Genomic DNA, 25,786 nt, shown 5'->3' with positions numbered 1-25,786 from the left:
CTTTTACAAAGACGAATCACAAAAATACATTACCTTTTCGGTTCAAAGATGACAAACGAAGACTTACAAATAACATGATATTTATTCATCTAGCTGGTTATGATGATGATGAGGAGGAGGGGGAATTCGATGGCTTTATATTTCTACATTGGCTTGTCTCCCTTTCTGGTTCGCTTCCAAAAGGACTTCAGTTAACTCAACTTTCCTCTCTCCCGAGTCTCCTAGCTGTGACTCCCAGATGAATTCTGACTGAGCTTCTTTTTTTTTATTACATTTTCACCCCAAACAAGGCACATTACCACTTTGGTGTAGGGGGCTACTATCAGGGGCAACAACTACTGGAGCACTATGTTGGGATTTGGGCAGCAAGATGTCGGTTCACGTTACACTTGAACTTCTGCATGTCAGTACAGTTGGGGAAGTAGGGACCTGGAATGGAATTCCAAAGTCTGGCGGTTCTGGGGAAGAAACTACTGGAGTAGAAAGATTTTTTACATCTAGGGATCTCTACAGTGTAGGGGTGGGGTTTTGCAGCCTGTCAGGTCTGTCGAGGGTGTTCACGTCGTGGGGGCACAAGTGCTTGCAGTTCGTCAGAGCATTCACCATTAAAATACTTGTAGAACAGGCAGAGGGGTGCAACGTCTCGTCGATGGGACAGAAGCTGACGCTTAGATGCCAGTTCAGGGCCTATCAGATTGGCGACTCTCTTTTGAACCTTATCTAGGAGCGAGAGACTAGTAGCAGATGCACCAGCCTAAATGTGGCCTTATAGAGGTACAGGATACTTTCAAGTGTTAGTAGTTTCCTAGCACGGTAGAGAGAGCCTACCTTCTTCGCAGCGGCCCTGGCAATGTTTTCAATGTAATTGTTCCAACTCACGTTTCCTGTGAACATTAGGCAGAGGAGTTTAAAAATACTTTTAGATAATGAGTCTTTGGCCATTGCTATTGGTGATAGAGACGGTTTCTTGTAATTATTGAAGAAAACAAGTTTAGTCTTGGTAGCATTGAATGTTGACCATCCATTTTTGTCCCCATTCCACTACAGATTGGAGGTCATCCTCTAGTGTTTTTGCCATTTCTTTAGTTATGTGTTCATTTGTTTTCCTGTCATGCCTGTTATAGAGTGTGGTGTCATCAGCATATATACCCATCTCAGAGGCAGTTTTGTCAGGGAGGTCATTAATAAATATTAGGAACAATAGAGGTCCAATGATAGACCCCTGAGGCACTCCCGCATTTATATCATATTGTTTAGATGTACGACCGTCAAGGACAACCTGGATTTTTCTCTTATCTAAGAAGGATTTAATTATGTTAAGTATCTACCAGCGATACCGTATGGTTTAATTTTCCTGAGGAGACCCTCATGCCATACCCTGTCAAAAGTCTTAGATATATCTAGAGCTACCGCTCTGCCCTCTCCCGCTTTGTCCAGTGAATCTATCTTTCTTTTGTGACATCAAAACGTGCTCAGACATGTGAATATTTTTTCACATGGGTTATACATATTACATATGTTTCCAACACACTTTTTGGCAACACAAAATAATTCCTCAGTCTTTTATTTCTAACTGACCTATCTTTGTTTTTTATAATTATCTCTATTATAATGACAATTCACTAAATTCCTGGGATCGCATCTAAATAGCAATATGTATTCACTTTTAAATTTTGATTACTAGGTTTAATTCTAGTCTTTTCTGTTAATAAACATTATTTTAAAACTTATTTACGTCATTCCTCTAATTACCAATATCTGTCCCCTTCCATATCTAACACCTCTATGTATATAGAATCATCACTGAAGCCAGGTTCATACCTATAAACCCGAACTTCAAAAGCTTATGATGACGCCCAGTAATATGTAACACCAACAGCTCCGATCTCCACCATTCGGTGCGCATTGCTGGTAGAACTAATGTTACAAAGGAGATATCTTCCATTATTGACCTAATCAGTATCGCCATGGAGGTGATGGTTGCCAAATGGTTAGTGACACAGACTGACAACCTAGATGTGCCAAGTTTGAATCCAGTTTAATTTAGAGATTTTGGCAACTTTCGTGTGATCCCTCCCATAAATACACAATGTCTTTCTAGAAAAAATTCTAACTAGAAAGATATTAGGGAAACGAACGCCAACTATAATAATCTGATTCATACAAAATGAATGGAGAATGCCCAACAATAAGCTCCAACTTATGACCTTAAAAAAATATTAATATTTCTCTTTTGATCTTTAAAAAGAAACAAAGTTTATACTTTCTACATTAACACTAGCAGTGAAACCCGACATTCCCCAAGATTGAATGGGTATCAACAAACGGTCCATACTTACTATATTTTTATTATTGGTAAAATCGGTAATATTTTTCAATCAAATTGATTGATTGCCTGCTCTAGTTGGGATGAGCGGTGGCAACGGCATAGTGTCATGCTGTCTGGAACTCGTCCATCCATGGTGAACAGGTCTGCTATCAAGCATTAATAAGACTGCAAATCGGCTAAACAGTCTACAGTAAAAATCTAGGATGAGTTGGTATTAGGACCGGCAACATGGTTGTGAGGGGAGGATAATCTCTTTTCTACAGCTCCTTTATCATGGAAAAGACATTGCTAGTCTTTCTCTACTCCATCTTTATTTTGATAGAAAGTGCTCGACTGAGCTTCAATCTCAACTTCATCCTCATCAAACTTATCTTAACACGACCACTAAAAAGAATTTCGCTTTTTTCCTCTATGGAACTTTCACTTTTTGGAATCTGTGAATCATTGGAGTGAAAGTGGCAATGTTGCACTTTTGTCTATTTTGAGCGAAACCTTCTGACTTTGCATGCAAGCGCTAAGCCTTGCAGCTCTTGGTGTTAGCAAACAAAAACCTGCAATCCTGCAGGCTAATGAAGAATAGCTACGATCAACAAGTTGAACTTTATACATCCCAAACAACCCTGAAGCACAATCACCATGAACTCTATACAGAAGTTTGACTCGGTTAACAAAAAAAAAAAATCAGATTTATCCAAACATCAACTGACAAACTAAAACTAAATCCATAAAACTTATTTTACTTTAAACCAGTCGTCATCTTATCAAAAGATTTTTGGGTTAATATTGTGGGTTCATACCTTCCTCCAAAATATTAAAATGTAAATGATCACAGTAGATCTGACAGGATTTGAACTTTGCATAGCAGTTCTCAGAGGAAGTGTTGGTATACATTAGATTAAAAACGATGGTACATTGACTGTTTTACCCTTGGTCCACTATAGTAGTAGTAGCATGACGATGATAGCAACACATCCTGTGACATTCACCTCCTTTCCAAAAACATGTCCATCACTATCAACAAGCAATATATTCATGAATGGTCAAGGAGGATGAAAAGCAACATCCAAATTACCAGAGTGCACTGGAATTTGAGAAAGTCAAAATCTCAACAACGACTGCTGCTGCAAGAATGCAAAATGATTTGCAGTGATTATGGGAAGAGTACTGGAAATCTGGGGAGACTTCTTGTCACTCAGATTCCAAGGAACACCACCTTTTGCTGCCACTGATGATGACGAGTAAGTAAAGAATAATATAAAAGATAGAGATTGATGGATTTATAATCGAGACACATTCCCCACAGGAATGCTGATACTGCAGATTACAACATGGCCGCCTTGAAATCCAATGCCAGCAAATACTTGTTGATGGAGAAAGCACCATGGAATTCTCATGGGATCCTGGTTGTGATAAAATATCATCCACCCCTCCCACCAAAAAACAGATAATGTAACAACATAGTTTCTTAAAAATAAACTGCCAACAAAAATATATTTTGATGTAATGAATATGGGTACATCCGGGTTCTTCCTCATAAGAATATGATTGACTGATTAAGCCATAAATAAGGACTGGAATAGCAGCTTGGGGAAGATGCTAAAAGATATGCCATAAGCCTCAAACTTAAGGATATATCAACTCTGACTACGAACACTCATTCATTAAGGTGACTTACTAGATTATTATTTGAATACGATAGCCAAGACCACTCAGTTACTTTAAACAAACATATCCTTTCGCAGGATATAGCTGTGACAAGGTAAAAAGGTGGTTTACCTGGTGAGGTTAACCTTTGTCATGAAACGTTCTGGGAATGATACCAGATTGTAACGATAGGTTGGTTGGTTGTTTTTGTTTTACGGCATATCAACCCTTTTCGGGTTATTTAATGCCGAATCCAAAGATTTTGAAGAAAATTTTTTTAATAGAATATATTTGTTGTTTTCAAGTTGGTTTCTATTTAACCCATAGTTGTGACCCTAACAGGTACTACCACTCCGGGTCAGAGTGGACCTGGGAGCAATGGCAATTAAAGGGTGGCTCCACACTCCCCAAAGCCCGCAAGCTGAGGCCTCACCACTGGATATAGTTTAAGGTCATATCCAGGACCCCCATTGAGGGACTTTTACCCTCTGCAGGGGGGGGGGGGCAATTGGTGTATTCTAATGCCCCACCGACAGGGCCTGTAACAATAGGATATGAGAATATGAGGATTAGTTGTTTAGACGTCTTTTTGTAAGAGGTGAAGAGGGAAGGCACACCTGGGATTTGGGTGTGGCTGGTTTCTTCATTCTCTGAGGATGACGTTTTCATGTTGGAGTCCCTCCGACTAGAATCGTCTTCAGGCACCGTTTTGACATTTAAGGCAGATCAAACAACGCAACAGAATTGTAGTATAAATATATGATTCTTAACTAGTTTATTTTGCACATTATATATTACAATATTTTACAATTTAAAAATTAACAAGAAGGAACTATTTAAGCTAACTACCTAGCTATTCCTAACTAGTGCTGAGGGAGAGTGGAGTGCCCCCCTCTCTTTTACAGATAGCAAAAAAATACACGTGCTCACCTCATGGCTCCCAACGATCGACGAGAAAGGAAATCGTGAAATTGTATGGTGGTTCTTGTTTTCTTGTATCGCTCCATGCAACCAAATCACACTCCGGCTATGGTGGTTGGAGAGGGGAGGGGGACAACAACTACAAATAACAACAACCAATGGCACTAGCAAATAGTGCCACATAGCAATGTTGAGAAACCCAATGTTTAGAAACTGATGAACCATCATTGAAAATGGAAAGACAACAAACTTTAATTGTGATGGTAATATATATGCTTTCTAAAATGGTATTATAAAATCATTAATGAGAAATAAAATCATTAATGAGCTAAGGCCACCCAGCTACTTCAAACGAATATATCCCTTTCGCAGGATATATTTTGAAAGACTGCCACAAAAAGTTATTGAACAATAACAAAAATGGGTTTCATTATTGTTTTATTATAAAATATGTTTTTCTTTTGAAAATAAACAGATTTTGAAACAAGGTTTTATTTGATAAGAATCACTGGTTTCATCATAACTCATTGTATTTTTTGAGTGAAAGTCTTGGAGTGATATTCATCGACTGTAGTTCCTGGAACAAAAGTTTGCAGGCGTACGGCATCATGAGAGTCGACACATTCTCAGAAGACTTGCAATACTGACACCTGGTGGGAAAAAAATATAATTAAAAAATTGTTATAAAAACATTTATAATTATATGTTCAGGAAAATCTTTAAAGATGGTATTCAAGGATACCATAAAAATTTAGTTAGAGACAAAGTATTTATATATTACTAGTAGAAGGGTGAGGGGAAATATGATATTTTAATTTGTCGAGATTTTGTGTGTATATATATATATATATATATGAGTCATGATTTCAAAAGTAAAAAATAAAAAAAGAAGCATTTGGGTGCCATCAGAAATCGAAACTGAAACTGTAGCATTCAAAGCTGGTGACGTTACCACTGTATCAACGTGACACACAAATGAACTTATTACAAATTAAAATTAAAAATAAATTAAGATGAATGTACAAAATGTATAACGATTTTTTTCAAGTTTAATCCATCAAAAACTATTTTAACCGGTTAAAGACCCATAAAAAAATGCGACTTTTAGTTTTGGAGGAGATAGAGTTTAAAAATATGGAGACAGACAAACATATAGCCTTTTATATATTAGATATATTACTTATTCAAAGACTAGAGATTGCAGGGGGATTCAACTCATGATATACTTCTTCAAGTAGCAGTGACTGCAAGGGGAGAGAATTCATGTGTTACTTATTCAGGTAGCAGTGATTTCAGGGAAAGACAACTCTTGTTTTATTTGTTATTAAAAAGTCATGATCCATAAAGGGGTTATAAGCACTTTCCATTGTAGTATCATCTAATTGTATGAAAACAAAATTAATATGGAACATTAAATTTATAGTTATGAACATATAATTAAACGTGTCGCCTTACCATCCAGAGTAGCCGACAAGACCACACGTTCCACAAATATCTACATGGAAAGCATCGCTGGAAATCATCAAACGCTCCAAAAGTAACATACTGAAAAGGAAATTGAACATACATTCATGAATAGAAAACAAAATTTTTTTTTAAATGATAAAAAAAAGAAACATTTTTTTTAAATAGTTATAATACACTACCAAATCTCCTTTTATTAATAAAATGAAAATGATTTTTCACCCATAACTTTCGCCAATATAGGAAAGCAATATGGCTATTCCTATACAAATATTAAAAACTCACCATTTAAAGCAAATACTGCAGCATGTTATCATGCAAAAATATGCACATTTTTTACAGTTTAATAAATGTTACTATTTAACCTCCCTGTCTCACTCTCTCAAATATGTAATCCCACATAGGTAGTAGCAAATATTTTTTTGCTCTTTAAATTTAGTCCTCCCATGGCACCCAAAATCATCAGGGCTTTTTTCATAATCATTTTTTTTTTACAAGGGAGTTACCCCTTATCAGGGCACAGAGGGCACTTGAGGATGAGGGTTAATGAATGTAAGGTGGTAGTTTAGTAATCGTTATTGGTGTAGATCCAGTAGAATTTGGATTGACTCAACAAGAACTTTTTTACATTGGACTTGAAAGCTATCATATTGTAATCGGTCAGCTAATAGAACAATGTTCCATATGTGCACATGTCACCGAAAAAAATATTCACCATCTCACATTCAATCATTGAAATCACAAATGATCCCCTTTCATTCTTAGTTTAACAGAATGACGGAATAGCTGCCAATCAGCAGTTCTACATACACAGTAACATTAGAACCAGTCGCAATCCCGATTAACAGTTTGTATTTTCGTACACATAAAAAACATTCTCAATGTTGCTTCCGAATACACTTCACCCAACAAAAAATTCTTGCAGTTTGTTTTCTTCAATATTAAAGCACACCTTAAATTATGCATTTGAATTACTCATTTCTAATAATAATATTAATTTTATTTTTAAACAGTAATAACATAGTATTATATTTGGAAAGTTATATATAAGTTAATCCAAAGTGCTCAATATCTTACATAGGTGTGTTTACTTAGCATGGCATACTAGAAAAGGTACTTGGCATTACTTATCCTAGATAGAGCAGATGCAATAATAAAAGAATACATACTATGCTTCATGGAGTAAGACAAGAATCTCGGCATTGCTCAGAGATACATTAAAATAAATATAGGCTTCATTATATTATTAATGGGAAGAGGAGGAAGATATAAAGCTTGGCATTGCCTGGAAACGAATTAAATTACATATATTTTTGAGGAAGAAGGGAGGATCACTCAATGTTGCCTAGGTGAACCACTTACATTATTAATAATTTCAATACATTAAAATAAGAATGGGTGGAGCATCTTTTATGATAAGAGACATTTTTAATCAGTTTTTATTTGGTCATTAACACCCAAGTTTTTAAAGGAATAAAAAGCCTTAGAGATACCGATTTATGATTGGTCAAATAAGATCACATGCTCAATTCAGGCAGGACAGGTGGTTAGTGTAGAAAATTTTTTTTAATAAAACGAAAATATCATATTCTAAAAATTAGTTTTATTTTTAAATAAGAAAATCAAATTTTATGAGTATCAATAAATTGTCTTGCTTGCCATTTTGTAAATAAAATGTCTTAAATGGAGATAACTCAATAATTCATACTTACTAGATTTATGTTGTAATGCCTATGAATTCCCATTAATTGCTTAAAAATAATTTTTTCACAACAATAAAACGACTTAATTTGTATGATTTTTGTAATATATTTTTGTTTTGTAACTAGTATGTACAACATTCAGATTTTTCTTCTTTTTTTTTCTTCTTTTTTTTTTTAAATACAGAGAGAATTCTGGACAAGAACCAAAGTGTTTCCGCATGTCCACTAGTAAAAAGGGAGAATAAACAGTATAAAGTTCTGCAAACACAAAATCAAAAACATTATTTTATTCTACGCATATCAACACTTTTCAGTTTATTGAGATTGTCGGACTGACTTCCTCATCTTGGTTGTTATAGTCACGTTTCGGCCATTTTGCCCTCCGGCCTTCATCAGGTGTTTTGTATTGAACTGGGGAACCGTTTGTTAGGAATCTTGAACCCAACCCTTTATTATTATTATTACGGGAGTACCGTGTTCGGACTTCAGCTAGGCTCTGGGACATAGTTGCTGATTCTCTGTTTTGTTGTTATTTTTCACTGCCTTCGTTCAGGATTGAACTTAGCACCTTTGGGTAACTGTAAACTTTGATACAACGTCTAGGACAAAAATACAGACAATTAACACTTTTCAGATTTTTCATGTTGAAGTCAACCATTTTTACAGAAATTGTTTTCCTTTTTTAAGTTATTTATGAATTGAAATATTTTTTCTATAAGATACTCTTACTCTGGGTTAGAGTGATCTGGAAATAATAGCAATTAAGGCGTGACACTACATTCTTCAATATATTCCTTAATAACGAACCTCTGACAACCACATGTTCAGCCAATTAATCAATACATAATATATATTAATCAATACATAATATATATTAATCAATGCATAATATATATTAATCAATGCATAATATATATTAATCAATACATAATATATATTAATCAATACATAATATATATTAATCAATACATAATATATATGCATGATGTTTTATTTTATAGCATAAATATGTAATATAACAGCGTACATATTTCTAGCTATACTGAAGAGTTGCGATACAGCAAAACAGCTGTCTGCAAATGAACTATATATATCTGATGGACTCTTCCATCGATTTTGACGTATGAGGTTCTGCCACAACAAATTAAATTGTTCAGAAATCCACACAGATGATTTGTTTATAGTGGTGAAGGCTTTGTGTAGAACCAACCACACTTTTTGCTATTACTGCTAATCCTTGTTGATGCAGATGACTGCCACAAGACAAAGCACACAGTACAACACAGGTTTTTACATCAGACTTACCTTCTCCTAGATGCACATCTTAACTAGGACTAGGGATACATCACCCCCAGTGAATTAATGCGCCTTCAGATACCAATCTGGAAATTTGTACGACTCGGCACAGTACATACAGCGCCTACCCTTCCCAAATGGTCACCCATCTGGTACTGGCCAGGCTCAATGTTGCTTAACTTTGGTGATCTGGCGAGAAGCGGTATGTCAACGTGATTGCGCTATATATATATATATATATATATATATATATATATATATATATATATATATATGGACAGAGAGAGATCGGTTTGGAGTAAAAATCATATGATTAGGTCTTTGAACAGGGTACAAAACACTCTTCGAAATCTAGCGGTTGAGGACCTTTTTACCTCCCTACTTCCTCTTTTTCACAGAAGAGACATTGTGAATCTATTTCTGCTCTATCATTATTTTAATGGCAGGTGCTCGACTGAGTTTCAATTTATGCCCCCACCCTGTAAAATATTTGCAACAAATACTTGTCATGCTAAAACCACTGTCAACAATTTCCCTTACTCTCTATCTGTACATAAAACTAAATTAAAAATTCCATGAACAAAGTTTCTTTCCAAGAACTGTGCATCAGTGTAACACAATACCGTGAGGTTGTTTCCCAGTTGACTATAACAATTTTCACATCTAATTAGACAAGTTCTTGGTGAGCCGTCCTCTTAAATAATTAAACCCTACCCAAATTTCACCATTACTAATCATAATGGTATTGTCTGACCATCTACCTGAAACTCATTAACATTAAGCGATGATGCCCATCCTCCAATACTAATAATAAAGCTCTATCATTGAACTTATCCCTTTCTCCTATAAATACTGCAACTAATAATATTACAGCTATGCAACAGATGATTCATCATTGACGCAATCAAACAAATCAGAATTGAAAAATTTTATGCAAAAACAACTTCAACAGAAGAAAAAATATAAAGAAAATTGCATTGGTGATAATTTTTGGATCTTGTGGAGTACAATTTCTTTTGACTTTTTGACTTTTTAAATTTTACAATAATTCTTTCACACTTGATTTTTTAAATTTTAATGCTAAAATTTACCACTTTGGCTTCACAGATTATTATTTTATTCATTAATTAACTGGCTGGTTAATTGATTGATTCTTTTTACCTGTTATTCTATTAAAATACCTTTTATTTTTCAGAAATATTTCTTATATAATTTTTAAAAAAAAAGTTTTTAATTCATACGAACCAGTGGTGCCTATTTTACTAATGTTTATCCTCTGATGGAAAGAGCCTGTCTTTGAAAATCCATGGGTTAAGGATTTTTCTTTATTATAATAATTTTGTTTGAATTTTTGATGGATCAATAAATATTGTAATTTATTCAATTTTATCTTTCATCCTTCTACTATCGCTTTAATTGCTCTATCTACTATATTGAGCTTTTTATCTTGATAAGTTTCAATTTTAAGATATTTATACATATCTTTGTAACTCTCTTTCCCTACATATACATTATATATATATATATATACACACTAGTAGAATACCTGTCCAAGAACGAATATAAGCAATAAATATAAAATGGCATTAGTTTGAAATTTTAATGTTTTTTGTTTTTTTTGGGTGGGGGAGTGTGATTTTGGTGACACCTTTCCCTCTAAATATTACAGTTTACAAAAAAATAATGTCCCCATATTATTCTCCCCATTGTTTAGAATGCATGTTCCATAATAAGTTCAATAGTTTAGAATTTTACTAAGCACATTATTGACACGTGTGTACACCAATCCTTTTAAAAATGTGTTACTTAACATTTGATGTAGAACAATTTTTTTCTGTTAATTTTTTGTTTTAAAGTTTCTTTTGGGTTAGGTGTGAGCTGTGGTGGGTGCACCACCATAATTCATAATGAAAAATTAAAGAAAAATATGTCCATATATTCATTAAGATTAAAAAAAAACAATATGTGGCCAATGTGCAGTAATTGGGTGTCTTGTGGCCCCGGGCTAAACTTGTACGAGATCTCTGAGTAGTAGAGGACCCCAGAGGTAGTGCGTTATGGCCCACCGATGTGTGGGCATGCCCTGGCACACTACCAACCCCTATCCCACTGTCTTGTGAGTGCACTTGGTTGGGCAAAGACTAGGGGAACAACTCCCAAAATCAAACAGTACTGCCTTGTTTATCACAGCAAAAGGTTAAGAGATGGTAACTCTGACTTCAAATCTTACTGCTGCCTTGCAGTTTTCCTTAAAAGGCTATGGAACCTCATTCAGAAAGAAAAGACGTAGTAGCGGACACGATAAGGTGACTGTTTACTTCATTGAGATTACTTTCGACCAGAAGCTGCAGCTTCCTCTGCTGCCAGTCGTCGCAGGTTCGCTCCACTGGACATGAGCATTGGAGGTTCAGAGGGGTGTCTATCTGATGCGCAACAGATACTGCATCTAAACTGTACAAGCAAATTTGGAGCCAAGGTGGAAAGTCCTGTGGTGACCTGTGGTGATGGAGGGAGACTACACCAACACAGAGGGATAAAGCACTGAGGCCCCAACTAGTTATCGTCGCCTAAAATATGTATCCCAAATATCATAATGAGCCATTCATTAGTTTAGGAGATTACCCTAATATATATATATATATATATATATATATATATGCGTTTGAAACTCTGCATCGATTCAAATTTAAACAACAACAACAAGAGCAGCGACTTGTGGGAATTGAAATTCTCAGCCAACGGACACACTGACACATAACGGTACCCTTAAGCTAAACTCGATTATCACCCTTTAACTCTGGTGACACATGCCTGGCCACCAAAGGGCAAGTCACACGTCACTTCCTGTTCTGTATATTTCTATCTGTTTTCGCTGAACTCTCAACAAGTCCAGATTGACGATATCGCACTCCTGGTTGGCATGGCCACCCAACCAGCTCTCCTGACTAACCCGTCAGCCTATCATCAAATACTAACCGCAAGTAACCTTACTCCTTTCTCAACGAACTCTGATTCTTATTATCTCTACATTCATTTCCTCACGTGTAGTTTTATGTAAATAAATCTACATTCTTTCACTATCATGTATCGGCATGTGGCATGTTTCGTCTCTTCCTTATGCGATCCATGCTTCTCAATCACTACCATTCATTAACAACATGAGGATGGGATCGTCTATAACATAAGCAGACCATCTTGTCCTCCACAAACTACAAACGAAGAAGACATTTTTGCTGTTTATTTCTTTCCCTTCATTGTGTTTTTAAAATTTTATGCATCAGTCACAATTTAAAATAACAACAACATGGGTGGCAGCAGCAACAAGCAAGGGAAGGTGGAAGAAAAGTTTGCTTTAATTACTCGGCTGTTGTGTACCATGAAGGGAGTAAACCCCGACAAAAAATCTGGTCTGGAGTTCCTTTAGGCGAATGGTGAAACTCTGCAACATCTTTCCGGCAGCTCTTTCAGCCACGCTGGCACCAACTGTATTAGTTTGCCTTTCTGTTGAAGTCTGTCTGCAATGCCAAAAGAGGGGACCCTGATATATATAATTATGAATCCTCAATCATTGTTTTTCCAGTTGCCCATCAACTCAATGCTGAATCTAATTCTCCCCAATGCTGTCTTTGAAATGATCATAAACTATCTCTGGTCGTTTTTTGACTTGCTTTCCTTGGAACATGTAAATAGATTTCTACTAATTCATTTACCAAATATTTAACCTCTCTCTCTCTCTCTCTCTCTCTCTCTCTCTCTCATATATATCTGGAAAAAAAATATTTGCTACAGGTTTCATTATTAATAATTATAATTTCCAAGTGTCAGTTTATCTACCTGGCTCCATAACCAATCAAACAATCTCTTTCCATTTCTCCAAGTCGAAGACCTCCTTCCCGAGAACGTCCTTCTGTGGGTTGACGAGTGAGAACAGCTCGGGGTCCTTTTGCACGGGCGTGCATTTTGTCGAGAACCATGTGCTTTAGTTTCTGGTAGTAGATCGGTCCAAAGTAGATGTAAGCCGACAACGGTTCACTGAAACAAAAAATAAGACAACATTACAAAAAAATTCACAATTGATGCTAATTGCGACAATCAAATAAAAATCTATTATATAAAGTTATCTTTTGACTAGCCAATTCTCATTTGTTATTGTTGTGCCATGTTATTGGCACAACAATAATCTAACATATAAAGTGAAAGTTTAAAAGTTGGACTGAAATAGTATTAAAGTTGGTTTTGGTGATTTTTATTTGTTATTTTTGTTATTGACATAATAACATGCTTTCCTACAGTTTATTTTTATTTTCACATTCTTTTCCTCCTTTGCGGTACAGGTTCAAGCCTGCCTGCCTACTACCACATTTTTTTTTTTTGCTCAACATACACCTCCAAACACCCGGGCAACGCCGAGTACTCCTGCTAGTCTTTTATAAAAAAAGAAGGCTCTTCTTTGTTATAATAGCAAAATTCGAAAATCAAAAATCAAAATATTGAATTTCAAGTAAAACCAATATCTATTTAATTATCGTGATTTTGAGTAATGTAATTATGACACAGTAATGAACATATGAAAAAATTACAGAAAATGATGAGGTAGAAAATGAATTATTAATGAAAACAGTGTTCAAAGACAATTAGCAAAAATTGAATTTTGCTAAAAGAAAAAAAAAACCAGAGAGTTCGAATTGTAACAAAGGGAGGTAATTATTTTCTAAAAAAAAAACAAAAAAAAAAACTTTAAAAATCTTCAGCCAATTTAGCAATATTCAATTTTCACTTTTAAAAATGTTTTCATTAATAATTTTCTACCTTATCGTTTTTTTGTAATTTTTTAATATGTTCGTTACTGTGACATGACAATTGTGTAAATACCATTGAGTTTACTTGAAATTCATTTCGATTTTTGCTTTAATAAGGAAGAAGTGCCAAAAAGAATCTCGGTTTGTTTACAAAAGTTACAGACATCAATGTTACCAGAAGATTGCAATTAGTTTCAATATGAGTTTCAAAAAATTTAGCTAAAAATAAATGTCCTGCTTACAGTATCAGTAGAGCAATATTTTTCTCACAAACATTTTCACAATCGATTTAAATTATCATCATCACCATATCCGGTTTAATGTCTGTTGTAAATGCTGGCATGTGTTATACAAATTATTTTATATAATAAAATCAATTTTTCCCCTTATTTCATTGACTATTATAGCTTTAGAACCAAAAGCTATTATATTTTAATTTGTTTCATAAACCACTTAGGTCAAATTTTTTATACATGTTTTCAAAAGATATTCATTTTCTTTCAAATTTTCTTAGTTTTTCCAGCTAAACAGCCTCTCCAAACACATTCATTTGCACAAGAGATAATTTCACTCTTACATCAGCATCTACTTCAAATTTTTGGTTTTGTACCGTCAGCATTTTATTTCCATTGCCTATTAACCATACTACATTTTCAACCTAAATAATTGATGTTCCTTTCAACTCCCTGGGCATTACAAATACTTTTTTATATTTCTAAATTACGCTTCAAGGATCCCAGAAAAAAATCTTTCCCCATATTAAAAAATTGGCTGTGACGAAAAACCAAACAACTCTGGTTTGTTATTTATTTGTTTATAGATACGTATGGAAAGTCAACCGCTGTTGACTTAAAGGTATCTCTTTCATTTTGCTTATTTTCTGGAGTCTTTGATAGCTAATTGATCCCATTCTTCTAAGTCAATACGAGGTCACTAACATGTAAATTTCATTCACATTTTTTAATCATATGCTTTATATAATAACTATTTCATCCATTTGTGTTTCCTTTTCCCACTCTTTCTTCTTTTGATATTGCTTACACAAATATGTTAATTAAATGCACTTCATTTTGGTTCTTTAGATAAGTTTTGTCTAAACAATAAATAAATAAAACAGAATTCAGATTTTTTTTTTTTCTATTGATACATGTTTATTTCTTGATTTTTTTTTTTTTTTGTATTTCTCATCTGGAAATTTCTATTTCTGATATCAGCCAGAAGATATAAAAAAAAAAACAAGATTACAATAGATATAAAACAGTATAAATTATTGTTTCTGATTGCTGGACTATTTTGGAAGTGGGGGGGGCATTAAATAATTTCACTAAAATCACATCTTTTCTTTTATTTACCATTTTAAAATCAAGATGACGTCTTTAAAAACAAATTAAATAAATTTGGAATCTTTTTGCTGACTTTTGATACCTTTTATTTCTCATTTTGATTTTTCTATAAAAGAAAAGTTTCAGATATCAGCCAAAACATTATATCAAAACAAGATAACAATAATCAAATAGTAAAATAATAAAAGAAAATAAATTACTTTGTTTTGCAATTGCCTTTCTTCTTGTTTGAAAGCAGACAAAATTGACTTTTAATTATCCTACTTTTCCAAGTCCGGGTTGACAATTAGACATTCTTCCCAAGTGCAGATGGCAAAGCTCCCACCCCCAAATATTTTACATCAACATTGTGTAGTCTGCATTTACAATAATCATAACCAACAAAATATTCAACACTGGTGCCAGAAATTTCTCAGATTAATTTTACTTTATTGGGCAACGTCAGAACACTAGTTATCTAGTATATAATATTAATGAATTATCTGAACATTAGCTAGTTAGTGATGTGTAGCCTTAACAGGTATATGTCAGAAAAAGGATTCCAGACACAAGGTTTAGTATCATATTTTGATTTCATAAGGAGACGTGTGTGACAAATACCCATAGTCTACTCGGAAACATTGATTACCTAGTAATAGTGGTTGTCATCACCGTAAGTTCTGGACCCCAAGCCGAGAAGCCATTAAAAATAACAAGGCTGATTGTGAAGCCATCAGAAAACATCAGAGAGGCGCCATAGGTTGATATCTTTTCTCTTCTTGCTGAACAGTGTGCAAATGAGACAATCGAATGGTGCAAAGCAAGTACTGAAGCTCACACAGAAGCATTATAGCAAGCCCTACTCTCTTCAATGTTTCACTTTAACTTGTGAAACAGCCATTGTGCAAAAGCAGTATGTATTCCACTGATTTGTTACAAGTTCAAATCAAGAAAAGTTAATAGAAGTTAGAAATAAATATAAGATTGAAATAACCACAGCAAAAAGAAAGCATACTAAAGTGACCAGAGTTGCAGAAATTAGGAACTCATTATTTCTGGAAAATTTATAATAGTGTGGTGAATTATGGACAATCAACAATTCCCAGACTATCCAACAACCATGAGATCGCTTGCATGGCAATTGAGAAAGCTGACCTGCTTATGCAGCAGTTCACCTCCAATTCCATCTTAAACCTGTCAAATGACTCCTTCCCAAATTTTCCTTTATGGAGAGAAACCACACTCATAGATCTGAAAATGAAACCTTCTCATATCTGTGATATCATAAAAAACCTAGACACCTTCAAGGCATGTGGGCTTGATCACATTCTTGCCATACAAATAAAGAAATACTGTCCTCTCCAAACACTTCAATAAATGCCTAGCAGACTTTTGTAACAAAGAGGAAAATGAAAAATTTTAAGGCAGAAACTTTTGGCAGAGAAAATGAAAAATTTTAAGGCAGAAATTTTTGACAGAAAATTAAAAATTTTAAGGCAGAAAATTTTTGACAGAGAAAATGGTTACTGGTCAATTACTCACCCTGTAATACCGGAAGTGACAAAATCTTTGCCAAGGTAATTAAATCCGTGACGAATAAGATCTTCACTGAGGTCAGACACTTTGTCACCACCAAAAGCTAATGTAAAAAAAATGAGAAAATGGAATGGTTAGTTATATATGGAATTAGTCGCTAAGTATGTAAACAAACTAGTTAAAATAACGATGCAAACAGACACATCTCTAAGGGCATCTGATGTTGAATTTATAAAAGTCAATGTTATCGATGTTTAAATATTAATTTAAAGATCATTGATTCCTTTATAATAAGACACTCAAGAACATTAATAATAGCAATCAACACAAACAATTGAATTCATATACATTAAAAAGGTTTCTTCAACATAGTAGTTTTCTCATAATGTGGTGTTTTAACTTTTGTTTAATAATTCATCTTTTTTCGTCAGACTTCTCGTGTCGGTTACATTCTGGGAGAAGTTTCCTTATACTGCCTAGATTATAATATCTATGATTTACAAACAGACATCATCTCTATCTTTATTTTGATCAAGTTTCAAAAAATTCTCTCATTTCCAGTGTTTGTCTTTCTCATATAAATAAAGCCAAACTAACCAAAGCAAAGGCATCTGCCTGGCCTTCCGAGCTGGAACGTTATGAAGTCAATTAGGTTCGATCAATTGAGGGAAACCCTTCATAGCAGATAATTGCTACTTATTCAGACACTGCCAGAGTTCCCCTTTTTGGGAGGCGCTGGTTTCCCCCCCCCCCCCACATTATAAACGACCTTGTGTCTAAGTTGCTTTCATAGAGAAGCAAATAAATACCACGACAGAAAGTGGAAAGCTTAATTGACCGTCGGCCAAGTTTAAAAGTAACTTTCATTTCTGCGCCGACTCCTATGGTTCTTAATTACCAACTCAATAAATTCACTGTCCTCTTTGGCATAATGGTTAACAAGAAAGACTAATTACCCTACATTTTCGAGTTCGATCCCACCTTTATCTCTTTTTTTTTAAATATTTTTTTTATTTCGTCTTTTGTCACCCGGGCAAAAATTAATTACCAACTCTTTTTTTCACGTTTTTTTCCTCTTTCGCGGTACGGATTCGAGCCAGCCTGCCTACTATCACATTTTTTTCTTCTCAACACACACCCTCAACCACCCGGGAAACGCCGGACACCCCCACTAGTTATGAATAAAGAAATGTTGATAAGCATCAATATTGATTTAATAAAAACACTTTAAAATAGAGAATTAACTTTATATTAATTTCAGTTCATTATATTTTTTAAGAAACATTTCAATATAAACAGTAACATATTTAGAGAATTTCAATATAAATCCAAAAGTCAATGGATTGCATTTTCATATCATTCTATCATTTGTAAACACTTCAAATACCACAAGTATGTATAAATCACATTCATATTTTATTTGATATGTCTTACACATGTCTCATTGAATGGTATAGGTAGACCAAACAACTCATCAGAAACCCACATAAATCCATAAGTTTTTTAATTTTTTGTAAAGGACCAAAGGTGTAAGATGAAACAGAATTCTTTTAAAGTCATAAGAGTAAAAAATTTAAAAAAAAAAACTTACTAATTATAGGTTATTTGTAGAATCTTACACACCCACACACAAGATTGTTGATTTATTTACTTCTATGCATGTAATAATATTTTATATATATATATATATATATATATATATATATATATACACTAGACTACCCGTGACCCGTTGGGTCAGTATGTTATATTAGCTATGGAATTCATGTATGAGCGTGACACTTGTGACGTAAAGAAAATAGTTTTTGTGACATAACAGAAACATTTCTATGAAAGTATATTAAAATGAAAAAAGAATATAGATAGAAATCTATGAGTCGTTCTGTTTATTATAATTGATTATTTTGGAAAAAAAAAATTCACAGTTACTGAATTATAAGTGGTTGGCCATACTTATAGGTAAATGTGCACTGAACAGATACCATAATACTTATAGTTAAATTCAAATTTTGATATATCTGTGTTTTTTTTTTGTTTTTTTTTTTACATCGTTCATTTCTGTATTACGTTTAAGTTACTTTAAACCCCACTCTTCCCATGTTAAATAATAATTTTGAAATAATAACGTTAATATTTCAGTGTGCAGGTCATGCGCGCGCGCGCACACAACCGGATGTCGTAAACCAGAAAGTGGGTTACATACATCGTTACAAGGTTATTTGAGTTTTATAATTATATAGAATGTCTCTTGTTATTAATATTAAAGCATTGAGAATTTGAATAAATGACATTTATCAAATGACAAAATCCACTTTTCAGCCAATGAAAGACATTTACATTTTTCTTTCTTTCTTTTAAGTAACATTTTTATTTTTATATAAAATAATCACCTTTGCTGAAAGTTAAAAATGCATTATTACGTTGTTGATGTAATGTCTATTCCAAGAGTGGATATGGTGGAAATATGAAAAACAATGAATATCGGTTCTTGTCCCTATATTAAAAAACAAAAATTAGGAAAAATCTGTATGATGTATGTACCCATGACGAAACAAAAATCTCATTTAAAAAATCCTGTAAATTGATCAGGTAATTTTATTCTCATAAACAAAACCATTTTTAAATGATTAACAGAAATTAGTAGATATTGCAACATAAATCGCACTAGTTTGAATTATCGTTGAGTTATTTTCCTTGTTTTTGGAGATTTTTTGTCGAAATGGCAGATGATAGTCATAAAATTTGATTTTCTTATTTAAAAATAAAACTACTTGATCAATTTACGTGATTTTAGGAATATGATATATTTTTTTCGTTACAGGTATGTACATAATACATATTTAAAAAAAAATTTATATAGGGGAATTCTGGACAATTGTTACTGCTTTAATAACATTCATAAACTCGTACATTCTTGAAACAAACATTACATCCTGTCATACCAGCATTCAAGGGCACATATAAGAATAAAAAAAAGAAAACTTTTTTAATGCAAAGGTCCTATTTTATCCAATGAAAATTCAAGTTTCAAATAATGATTTTTTTTTTTACTTTAACGGCAAGCCACCATTCACCGTTAAATTGACGACTTTTATAGGTTTTCGGGTATGCTAAAAATAAATATCACATTTAAATTTGGGGAAGACAAGTAGTTTTCTGGATATTAAGACGTTTATTATTCAATGTGATCCATTATGTTTTCATTAGCAGCCATGTTTTTCAACATCTGAACAAGTACTGATACACATACATGTTACAAAAATACCCCCTCCTTCCCATGTTATGAATAGCGACTGCCACTGACATTAAGTAATACATTGAGAAAAATTGTCTTAATATCCATGAAAACTACTTATCTGCCTCAAATTTGAATGCAATATTGATTTTCGTCAGACCTGAAAACCTATTAAAGTTGTCATTTTAAAGTTGAGTTGCCGTTAACGTAAAAATTTACCAAAAATAATGAATAACTCTAGCTTTTGATAACTTACCATGTAAGTTAGAAATGGCAATTAAGTTATACAGAATTGTCTATGTTTCATCATTCATAAAAAGTCATTAGACTAAAATGCATGGAATTAATGTTACTTGGTGTTTTCAAATATACATGTGGTGCTTATTTTAGCTAGCTAACCAATCAGATTCATTGTTAATCTCACTCATGAGTTAACATTTTCATTAGCCAATGGCAGGACCTCTCTCTTCCTTCATTCTGCTTGTGAATTTGTTGATTAATAGATGACTTTATTTTCACATGCGTGTGTTTGAGGTATTTTTTAGTTTCATTTTTAGCGTTAGTTTAGTTTTTTATTTAATAATTATTTTTTATGTATTGTAATTCTAAAGTAAAGTTTATTTAAAGTTTCTAAAGTATACAAGTGTTTTTATTTCACTTCTACACTTTAATCGGTTTTGGTGTCTTTACAGTTTAGAATTTCAAATTTCTCATTCAGACATAATCTATACACGTCATCTAAATTTCTACATGTACTGGCCTGCCATACCATTTTTCACTCGATTATTGAGTTCCCAGCAATAGTTCACCAGTGCTGTTTTTATTCAGCATTTTTGTTACTGAATGTGCTTCTATGCTCATAATATTTGGTTTTAAAATATAGTGAAGCCATACCTACATACTATTTCTAGTTATTCGAAGGAGAAAAATTGCTGCTAAAAAATTACACATACGTTTTTCTACAACTGACTCATAATATAATTTTAGGGTTTGCGTTATTACTATTTCTATTGGTTATTTTTTGTTCTTTTTAATATTATTTTATTGTTGTTATATTTTTTACACATTTTGTTATTTATCTTTTTTCCTACTGTCTATGTTTATTATTATTATTATTATTATTATTATTATTATTATGATGTGCTTTAATTATTTAAATTTTTGCAACAATTGTAGAACAAGTTTTAGGTTATTTTTATTGAAAATTCTGTTCAAGGGATTGGTTACAGGGAAGTGTTTTTCGATGAGCTTTAGAAATTTCTTGCCAAGTTTAGTTTTTAGCATATGATTATAGGACGGTGTGTACAAAATATTTAATGTTATTCTAACTATTTACTAAGTCTATGTTCAATAGAACTAGGAATCTGATTTCTGATCGATAAGGGATTATTGGACTTTGGGTCGACAAATATTGGACTGGCGTTATCTTTCAAGTATGGCTCATAAGAATTTTCATTAACAATTTAGAGCGACAGCTAAAACAATTTTATGTTAGCCAATATGTCCAATCTTAGACCTAAATTTCAATATGCAAACACATTTATATACAAAATTTTATGTAGATATTTTCAGTATTTACTTCAACAGTGCTCAATATGAGAGTATAGCCAGCTAATAACTTATGAAAATATAGATGGCAATTAAGGTTAAAACTAGGTCACCTGTAAATACAGAAATATGGCCCTCCAAAACTAAACAAAGAAAAGGTGAATTACAGTTCCAATGAACTTTTGCCTGATAAACGCGCAAAAATAAAAGTAGGAATAACAAAGAATCTGATTGACTAATTAGCAAATTTAACACCATGTGTATACATAAAAACGTGCGGTAACATTAATTTCATGCAATAACCTGATAAACCCTCATAATAATGAAATACAAACAATTCTGTGTGGCTTAATGGCTATATATATTTTTATAAGTTACTATATATATATGTAGCATCTCACATCAATTACCAAACTGCATAAATTACACATTTCAAATTACTTCTAACCCTGCCATATTCTCCAGGTCTAACCCCCAGCAACTACTAACTGTTTGCAAACCTCAAAAGAATGCTCCAGGTAAAGAGAAGTGTTGAAATCAGTGTATTAACAAAGTTTGCTTTTGGCTAAAAGTTATTTTATCAGTTCCAGGACTTCTCGAATGGTGTCTTATATAAATGTCTTTAGCAGTTAAAGCTTTTCAAATACTGTTGATAAAAAAGAAGTCAACACGAGAAAAGAGGTTTCTATTAATAGAGTACAATTGATTCTTATAGTAATTCACCTGTGCCATAGTGGAATTTTCCATCAAGGACACCTGCTTTCCCACCAAGCAATTCCATAAGTTTTCCCACGGTCATTCGAGAAGGGTAACCATGGGGATTCATGATCTGAGAAAGAAATTTAAAAAAGTCAAAGAAGAAAAATTAGGTTTAATAGAATAACATCAGAAAATGGCTGAATAGGAAGATTTTCTTTTACTATTTATCCATCATTAAACAACATTCTTTTACAATCATTGGTAAAACAAAAAATATTTTAAAAATAAAAAATATAAATAAAAAAATTCAAACAAATCATTGGTAAAAGAAAAAATATTTTTAAAAATAAAAAATATAAATAAAAAAAATTCAAACAAATCATTGGTAAAACAAAAAATATTTAAAAAATAAAAAAATATAAATAAAAAATTCAAACAAATCATTGGTAAAACAAAAAATATTTTAAAAATAAAAAATATAAATAAAAAAATTCAAACAAATCATTGGTAAAACAAAAAATATTTAAATAAAAAAAATATAAATAAAAAATTCAAACAAATCATTGGTAAAACAAAAAAATATTTAAAAAATAAAAAATATAAATAAAAAATTCAAACAAATCATCATTGATAAAACAAAAAATATTTAAAAAATAAAAAATATAAATAAAAAATTCAAACAAATCATTGGAAAAAAAAAATATTTTAAAAATAAAAAATATAAATAAAAAATTCAAACAAAATCATTGGTAAAAAAAACATCAATGAAATGAAGATAAATAATGAAAAATAAAAAATTAAATTGTATATAAAGAAGTAAAACAAAAAATTAAAATACAAATAAAAAAATTGAAACAATACAAGCACATATTTATCCAGACAAACGATTTCTTGGTTTGAAAGTTGCCTACACTAAACAGTGTAGACTATACTAACGACAAAAAGAAAATCTACTGAATCTATGATTATCAAAAATTTTAATTATTTTCTTTTCAATTACATTTTATTTATTTATATGTCTGAAAGAAAAAAAATCGTATTTTTGGATAATGTTAAATATTCATTTATTTTCTTTTCCATTTATAATACCTATTAAAAAAATAAAGTTTCTGTAAATACACATATTTCAATGAAAATAATCATTTTACAGATATGTTAACCTACATTTTTAAAGTCTGGGCTATTTTCAAAGCAGGAAGTCATTTGTCTAAGATAATATGCACTTGTACCATGAATACATTAATAAAAAAAAATGAATAAGCAATAAAAAATAAAATAAAAAAAGTGAATAAGCAATAAAAAAAATAAAATAAAAAAAAGTGAATAATTTCCATATCCTGTTCAAAGCAATGCTGAAAAAGAATCTATCAATTTTGTAGGTGTATCTTGTATAGTTTCAGATCTTTAGGTGTATACACACACACACACAAAGGTAACTGTTCTTCATATAATAGTTAATTGCTCTTTAGTTTCATATAAAAATATAAAATACGCAAAAAACATTTAAAAAAAAAAAAAAAACGATTACAAAACCAAAAAGTTCTTCAGCATATTCATTCAAAAAATTAGTTTCCTTTTCGTTTCTTTGTTGTACTTTTTAATGGCGTTTGACGCTATAATTAGCAAATGAAGAATACCAGACAAAACAATTAACTTCCTCTTTTAATAAAAGATAATAGAATCATTAACTGACATCGTGAAATGTCTTAAAGGTGTGGGTGACGATTTAAAAAGGCTTTTGTTATGAAGTCAGTGTACCAAATTCCAGTTTCCATTCATTTATTTTACTATTATGTTAAAAAAAAAAAAATTCTCCTTGGGAAAAAAGAAAGCAGAAGTTTACTTCTAACTGCCACACCCAATTAAGAATATACAAAAAGACAAAATTCTTTTGGCTGTAAAAGTCAGAAATGGCAAGACAAAGTCATATTTGTCCATGTCTGGAGTCAGAATCAGGTTAAAAGCTCATGAATATTTTATAGCCTAGCTTTTATGTTTTAAGTAACCATGTGTTCGATCTTTTGCACGATTTTGTGCTTTAGATTATTGTGGGTCCCGAATTTATGCACAAGAAGTATAAAGATATGTAGATGGATGAGAAATCAGATGTGGAGAAAGCATATTTGGATGGCAAAAGCTATTGAGGTTGTTCAGAGGTTTTCTTATCTTGCTGATATCATGAGAGCACAGGACGGAGCAGATGTTAATGTAATTGCAAGAAACAGAAGTTCAAGGGAATGAGACAACAGCCATCTTATAGTATTTCAGAGAATTAGAAAATAAAGATTCAAGCTGAATTCCGAAAAATGCGAGTTCTTAACGAAGATAAAATATTTAGGGCAGATCATTGACAGTATATATAAAAAATAAAATAATAAAAAAATAATATAAAAAAATAAAATAATATTAAAAAAAAAACAGACCCAGAAAGAGCAGAAACTAGTAAGAACAAACCTTCATCTGATAATGTTGCTAAACTCCAGGCTTTTTTTTTTTACAGGGAAGTCACCACTTATCAAGGCCTGAAGGCCACTTGAGAATAAGGATTAACGTGTGAACGATGAACTGCCATTACTAATTAACATAGCATTTAACACTGTCGTTCAAGGGAAGCATCAGTCAGGGATGTACAATGATGAATGAAAGTGAAACCTGGCCAGTGAGGGAAGAGGATATGCGTTGCATGGAGAGGAAGGATGTGATAAGGTAAGTACGGATATGTAAGACAGACTTAGTTCTGATGACCTCACAGTTTCTTTCTTTTCCTCAGAGGAAGATTACATCTGGACATTATAGGTAGATGTATGCAGAACAGGAGACTTCAATTGTATAGTCACATTGAAAGAATGCATAAAAGTTCTTGGGTCAGTAGATGTAGAAAAGTTAAGGTAGCAGGTTCAGTTCACGGGGGGGGGGGGGGGGGCAAGAAAAGGAGGAAGTGATAAAGATGGACACGAAAGAAAGAGAAATAAATAAAACCATGGCCAGAGATAAGTTGGTTTGGAAATCAATTTCTAAAAGCCGTCCAAGCATGTAAAAAGTTAAAAAAAAAAAAAAAAAAAAAGCTAAACCAAATATGATGATGATGTATCATCATCATCATATTTGGTTTAACTTATTTTTTTTAACTACCCCTCCCACTTTTTCACCACCTTATTTTCCTACCCTCACTTCTGGTCAAGAATTTTACACTTTGCCAACAATCATTTTTTTTTTTAGATTCCTGCACTAATTACAATTTTATTCTATCCCTTATTCACATTGTTTTTATATTTAACTGGCAGGAATAC

At 32.5% G+C, this 25,786-nt stretch overlaps 1 protein-coding gene across 1 annotated transcript in view; it reads right to left on the bottom strand.

The window, feature by feature from the left end:
• Positions 1-5,315: 5,315 nt before the first annotated feature.
• Positions 5,316-25,786, bottom strand: part of LOC145248288 (DNA-directed RNA polymerase III subunit RPC2-like) — a 191,372-nt gene continuing 170,901 nt past the window's right edge. The window contains exons 26-30 of the mRNA XM_080110162.1: positions 22,521-22,626; positions 17,021-17,117; positions 13,192-13,389; positions 6,350-6,439; positions 5,316-5,544 (exon numbers count right to left, since the gene is read on the bottom strand). Coding sequence (XP_079966288.1) covers positions 5,412-5,544; positions 6,350-6,439; positions 13,192-13,389; positions 17,021-17,117; positions 22,521-22,626 — 624 coding nt within the window. The 3' untranslated portion in view covers positions 5,316-5,411. The remainder of the gene's footprint in view (positions 5,545-6,349; positions 6,440-13,191; positions 13,390-17,020; positions 17,118-22,520; positions 22,627-25,786) is intronic.

Source organism: Euprymna scolopes, chromosome 26 (assembly GCF_053919585.1).
Source record: "Euprymna scolopes isolate OS-2025 chromosome 26, ASM5391958v1, whole genome shotgun sequence".
Lineage (NCBI taxonomy): Eukaryota > Metazoa > Mollusca > Cephalopoda > Sepiida > Sepiolidae > Euprymna > Euprymna scolopes.
The sequence above is the reverse complement of the archived record's forward strand: the minus strand, read 5'-3'. Positions and strand labels throughout refer to the sequence as shown.